At 38.0% G+C, this 6666-nt stretch overlaps 1 protein-coding gene across 1 annotated transcript in view; it reads right to left on the bottom strand.

Annotated features, from left to right (window-relative positions):
- Window positions 1-2064: 2064 nt before the first annotated feature.
- The window catches only part of ZNF804A (zinc finger protein 804A), a 290398-nt gene continuing 285796 nt past the window's right edge, over window positions 2065-6666 (bottom strand). Inside the window, exon 4 of the mRNA XM_004701476.2 lies at window positions 2065-5676. Within this exon, the coding sequence (XP_004701533.1) occupies window positions 2478-5676 (3199 nt within the window). The 3' untranslated portion in view covers window positions 2065-2477. The remainder of the gene's footprint in view (window positions 5677-6666) is intronic.

Here is a 6666-nt window from a genome sequence, read left to right as displayed (position 1 = left end):
AAAAAAAAAGAAAAAAAAAACTATAAACAAATTCCTATGCACACTGCACATATTTGAAGTTAAAAAAAATGAGGCAAAAACACCCAGCGGTTCAGATAAATGTCCTCAGTGTCCTCAGCGGGCCGCAGTTTGAGGACCCCTGGGTTAAACCATTCTTATCTCAAATCTTCCCTCCTGAAAATATTCAGGATTCCTCTGAGACACCTACCAAGAAACTATATGTTGGATATAGTAAGTTAAGCATGTCTGTTAGGCATCACTTAAAAATAACAACTGTACAGAACAATGGAATTATGAAAACAAAAACCTTGCCACACAAAGCAATGACAGTATGTTAAGAGGAAGAAGACATAAAGAGAGACAAAAGTCTTCAATAAAATTAATTTCAATTACATTAAAATTAAGATAAACACAAACTCTAAACCAAACTCACTGCCATGAGTCAAATCCAACTCATGGCGACACTAAATATAGGGCTTCCCTGACTGGATATGAGATTGGATAGCCTGGTCTTTCCTCTGAAGGAAGGACAAAATTACGTAAATTTAATTTTTAAAAAGTGCCAAAGTTAATAGGTTAACTGGTATCATGAAAAAAAGAGATGAACCGTAAAGAGAAATGCGCCTATTTTTAAGTGTAGCATTTGGTTTGATCTGCACCAGCAGAGCAACAACCCTAATCTAACAGAGTAAATCAAACTGGATCCACATGCCCCAGTAGACATCCCTCTCTATCTTTTCTTCAAAGTTTGTTTCAAAGATTTTACTCGGGTGTGGTGGTGGGGGGTTAGCCTCACCAATTTTACCTCTCCCTTATGGAATATAATCTTACAATATTTGATTTGAAGTGTGATGATTTTTCTTAATATTTTTATCATATTTATCATTTACTAAATGATATACTCAGTCATTTACAACCTAAATTTAAATGAATGGTTATTGCAAATAACCATGAAACAAATGACCTAACTTTCCCCTTATTTCTCTATTAATAGTATAATTCAATATAGGTTATTCTAATTAAGGCTAACATTTTTTATGTTCAAAATTCTCTCGGGTCATTTAGTTCAGGACCAAGACACGTTTTGTTCTCTTGTACACTGGGCCATCATGAATTTGAGTCAACTGGAGCCCTACTGAGGACACTGCAGCCAGGGAAACGGTGCTCTCAATAGAGCACCAGCAAGAGAAGCTTTGTTTTGCAACCTGTGGTCCATTAAGACATGACATATTAGAAAATGTTCTCAGTAAAATCATGATGTACCTTAGTTTTTCACTGAATAATTACCCTTATTTACCCACAAGGAAGCATTTAAATGAACAATAATGAAGAGGTCATGGATAAGGAATGAAGAATCTTGAAAGCTTTCTAAAAGCTCCTGGCTTATTTGGAAATATAATACAACCATATTGGAGAAGACTGGTTTATTTACTCCCCTTTCCATTTTTTCAGATCTTCCATTATGAGATACATGATGAATAATTGATATTCTAGTCCTTACTTTATGCCAGCCTCTTATGAAATCTAACACCACCACCTTTTAATATGTGTATTTCCTGTAGGAACTAAAATTAAGCATAAATGGTCGATTTATTTCCCCTACAAACAAGCTCTAAGTGGTTGTATTCTTTGCAAATTTTGAATACAAGTTTTTTTTAATCCTGAAGAAATTCTAATGTAAATTGTTTGTTTTTCAGCTATTTACCCCAGATATATTGGTATTTTGTTTCATAAATTTCTATGATTTATCACCTAAGGACAGTGCTATTTGTTCAGGAAATATGGTGAGTTTTGAGTATAAGCAGCATCAATTCAAACAAAACAACAAATGACCTGTTGCACATATTATATTATATTACAACAAGCTGATATCATACTTTAAATATTAAGAGAACTCCAAAGATATTTTGCAGAGCCTTTGAGGTTCAGAGATACATTGAAAAAAGAGCCAATAAAAATCCAAAATTTACAGTTACTAAACAGTCCTAAAGCAGTGAAAAAGCAACTAAAAACAAAAGGTTGATTTATTTAAATAGTTAACAAAAATTTATTGCAAGAGATATTTTTCACTGAATTTACAGTTTCAAGGAACATGGTACAAAACAGTGCCATCAGCTTTGTCTAAACATTAAAGAGGTGCAAGTACACAAAGATTTAAAAAAACCAAGGAGCATACTTTACAACATAAATTACAGTACTATAAATAGATTTATATACATTATACATACTCTTAAGACGTCATTTTAATATACAGCATATATTGTATAGATTTTCAAACTGTTCAGTGCTTTCATAATAATATACATCAGAAACTTAAGGATATATCTGCATCATTACACTTACAGTAAATGATTTCAAATCAATGAGGCCACCAGTTGAGTTTTCACCATGAAAAGAGTCCCGCGCTGAGAGGAGCGCTGACGCCCGGAGCGCGGGATTTCACCAGGGGAGCTCCTTCCCTGATGTGACAGGGGTGACTAGAAGAGAGGCTGCAGGGGGATGACAGCAGGGTGCGGAGAAAGCAAGGAGGGCAAGAGCGCAGGAGGTAAAGGGGGGAAGGCCAGATGGCTTGGATGAAGAACTGAAGCTGAAATGATTGGCATTTGAGGAGGGGCCACAAAAGTTGAGTGGTTCCCAGGATAAAGCCTAGGTCCCATTGCTATCTGAGGTAATGATGTTCTGGATAGGGATGGGACTTGAGAAATAAACTGTTGGTGTGGCTGAAGCACTTTAAAGGTCCCTGCAGCTGCGGCTGCAGCTGCGGCTGCTGCAGCGGCTGCATGCTGCTGCAGAACAGTGTGGTGGATAGTGGTTACAGAGGTAGAACATAGGGGCTGCAAAGGCAAAGGCTGCAGAGGTGTACTGGGGGGTGGAGGAAAGGTAAACTTGACCTTGTTGGCCAGCATGTTCGGCTGTATGATGTGTTGGTAGGCCTCACACGGGAGCTCTTTGAATTTATCATGGTTTTCTAGGGGGATTAACAACGTTTGTTCTGGTAGAGCCAGTGGAGCCAGAATGTGTTCAGTTGTTACAAAAGTATGACCACTGATATGTGCTTCTTTGAATGGTAACGGTGGTTGGGTGTTAAGGATTCCTGAACTGTATCTTAGCCATTCACTTGATGACTCATTCATCTTGCTTTGTGGAAGGGCCTCAGCCAGTTCATAATGGCAAAGGTATGGTTTAGATTGTGCCTGTCTAATGTTCCTGTCGATATTGGGTACCTTGGAAGGAATGTGTTTTTCACTAATATTAATAGTTTCACATCTTTTCTTGTGGTCAGGCAAGGAATTTAAGGTGTTTTCAGTTGCTTCTTTTGTCGGAACACTAGCGACAGAGAGCGTTGTAGCAGGGTTACTGGAAACCTCAGAAAATTCACCAGTCTCCATAACTACACGTTCAGTTTCACCATTGGTTTCAAGAGAAAGAAGCTTGCTGGAGTCCAAAGTCAGGTTGTTTTCAATTTTGTCTGGTTTTGGGGAGATATTTGCTGTATTTGTAATTTCTTGTGGTTTTATTTCTTTGCTTTTCTCTTCACTTATTAACTCATCCGGGTCCTTTAAGAAAGATTTGTCTTTCATGAGATGCTTTGAATTCTCTTTAAGTTCCAGAGTCTCAACTCTGGTGTGGAATCTGCTTCTCTTTCTCCTCCTTTTCTTCTTAGGCTTACAGGGAGCAAGTGAAGTACTTGATGGCTTCCAAATTTCCCCCGGTAAATAATGATGATTTAAGCTTTCCTCTGAGGAGTAAGAACATGAATGTTGTTTACGTTTTCGATAGAATCTTTCTGATTTGAGAGAATTATTGCCTCTTTTAACAGCCTGATTCTGACTCATGTATTTAGCATCATTTTGAAGAACTAAGCATTTACGATCATGGCTGCAGCTCAACCTTTTGGCTTTCCAACTACAGAAAGTCCTGGAATATGTTATACCATGTTTCCCAGAATGCATTATGGTTGGACTTGATTGTCCGTTTAAAACAAGTGTGTTGTTTCCGTAGTGATTTTTAGAACTGATAGCAGCATTGTATTTGGTGTTCCATAATTTACACATTTCTTCATTTTCACTTAGATATATGGATGTTGATTTGGGCCTTTTATCAGGTGAGTAATGTGATTCTGATAATTGTTCGGCAGCTAAATTCTGCTTTTCTGAAATTGTTTCTGGTTGATTTGCTCTGGCTTTATCGTTGTAATCAGTCTGCATTTCCATTTCACAATGAGATTCTAACTCTTTGGTTTTCTCCCCATGATGCTGCTGACATAACTTTCTTTTTCTCTTTTTCCTTCTACTTTTGTGGAACCACTGTTCATGAGTATCTTTAAACCTCTTTTTGTTGTATTTCTCATCTAGAGTATCCTGTTTTATTTGCTTTTTAGCGGAATTGTGTTTGTCTGTGCTTCTGAATCCGCAGGATCTATTTTTATATTTCAGACTCACATTCCCATTCTTTCCCGAATTGTAACTCTTGGAAACAATTCCATCAGCTACAAGCGTGGTGGCTTGAGTATATTCGCTTCCACTGCCTACAGTGAGTCTTGAAACAGGAGTGTCCTGACACCTTAAAGCTGGTGCCTTGCTAAGGTCTTCTCCCTTGTGCTGAGAGTACACATCGTGTAAGGGTGGTTTTTTATTGTCTCGATTGTTGCTGGACGTAGTGGACTTGAAGTCAAAGCAGAGAGGGTTACAGCTGTAGGAGATGGATGGTTGAGTGGTTGTGTAGATCAGCATTTCTGATGGCCACGGAAGAACTGTCGACCCGTGTTTGTTTAGTACAGGTACAAATGGCTCACACTGTCTTTGACGTAAATCTGTTTTTCTACATGAGTTGGTGTTTTCCTCTTCGGTATTTGAAGAGGATGAAATCTCAGGGTCATGAGTTTCACTTTCAATTTCAATTGTGGTTACCTCGTTGTTCAAAACAGTCTCCTCTGTGGTAGCTTGGGAAAACAAGCAATCGTTAGGCATATTAAGAACGGTAGCTTTATTTTTTAACAATTCAGAGTTACTATCATCTATGGGTATGTCTCCATTAATAATAACATCTGGTAGTGTCTGATCTGCCTCTAGGACTGAAGTTTGGCAGTTGTCTACGTCAGAACATAAAGGGAGTGGAGGCTGGCAAAATGGAGGTATTGACAATGATGTATCATTTTTCCTAGAGATTTCTCGAGTCTCTTGAGTTCGAAGGCTTTCTTTGTCAGAGCCCATTCCCTCTGGTGGATGCAAAGTGTTCACTTTCTCTTCAGAACTCAAAAGCACATCTGTGGGTGACGACAGTTGAAGATGGCAAGCACTGGGGACAAATCGGCTTTTCCGGTTACACCCCTTTCCCACGGAGGCACCGTCACTGCACTCCGAAAAGGCTGCCGCGGAGGACTCCAGCTTTGCGGGCGCTTTCTTTGGAAATGCAAAAGAAAATCCGATTCTGTGTCTGTGGGTTCCCCGGGCTTGAGCTCCAAGTTGGTTATTTTGTGCCGTGGAATTGTTTGAGCTTTCTGGATCGGCAGCAACAGCGGTAACATTGTTAGAATTCTCTTCACTGTGAATCAAAGTACACTTGAATTCTTCCTGGTTATTAACTGAATCCAAAACAACGCTTGGTGAAACGTCGTTACGATTTTCTCTCACAGTAACAGTCGTTGACTTGAACCTGGGCCCACTGCCAGGAGCGCTGCGAAAAGGAGGGGAGACGGTATGTCACAGAGTAAATACACGCTGCGGAAAAACATCTAAACACATATTTTAAAATGCCATTGACGATTTTCTTTTTCCATTTTTTAATATTTTTGTAAGATATTTAGTTCACTTAATTTCATATGACTTAATTGTCTTCTTTTGTACCACAATTACCTTCAGTTATTGGCTATTGCTCTGAATGCCCTGTATGCTCTTTTAATATTACTTTCATAATGCAGTCTGATCCTCTCAGCCAGTGCTTCCTTCGTACTCCTGCCCCCCAGCCCCTACCCCACATAATCGTTTTAGGGATGTATCAAATGGGAGTAAATTTCTCTTCAGCTACTTTTTATTCACAAACATTTAATATTAATGATAGTATATGACACTACAAAGAAAGTGAAAAATAAATCAAAATTAAAAAGAAACCTCAATTGTGACTTCCAAAAGCATAGGAATTCAGTTTATAATTCAATTCAGCCAGCATTCACTAATATTCTAGTACCGGCCAAACATTATTCTGTAGTGCAGTGTTAAACACAGATAATACCAGCCTGAAGGACTTTGAGCTTCTTGAAATTGTTGTTCTTAATATTTAAAGATTTCAATGATGCTATAAATTGTAAAATGATACATACTAAAAAGACGATAAAAGACTATTTGCTTTAACATGCTAATTCTATTTAACAATACAACATTATAAATTCTGATTTTAAAAACGGTATGTATGGCCTAGCATACAAATATAACAAACCTGTGCATATTGTCTGCATCCTAACAGAATCCTGCTGTGTAAGATTTTCTGTTATTCTCAAAATTTAGTTTCTTAGAAGTTATAAATGAACTACTGTACCCAGAATGAAGGCTGAACATGGTATTGGGATAGGAGGAAGCTGCAAAGAAATAGAGGAAAGAAGTAGGAGGCAAAGGGCATATATACAAGCCTAACTACAGCCATGTACATATATAAATATATTTAAGATTA

The sequence above is a fragment of the Echinops telfairi genome, unplaced genomic scaffold, assembly GCF_000313985.2.
Source record: "Echinops telfairi isolate 266 unplaced genomic scaffold, ASM31398v2 ScPeMD7_3;HRSCAF=10, whole genome shotgun sequence".
Classification (NCBI taxonomy): Eukaryota; Metazoa; Chordata; class Mammalia; order Afrosoricida; family Tenrecidae; genus Echinops; species Echinops telfairi.
The sequence above is the reverse complement of the archived record's forward strand: the minus strand, read 5'-3'. Positions and strand labels throughout refer to the sequence as shown.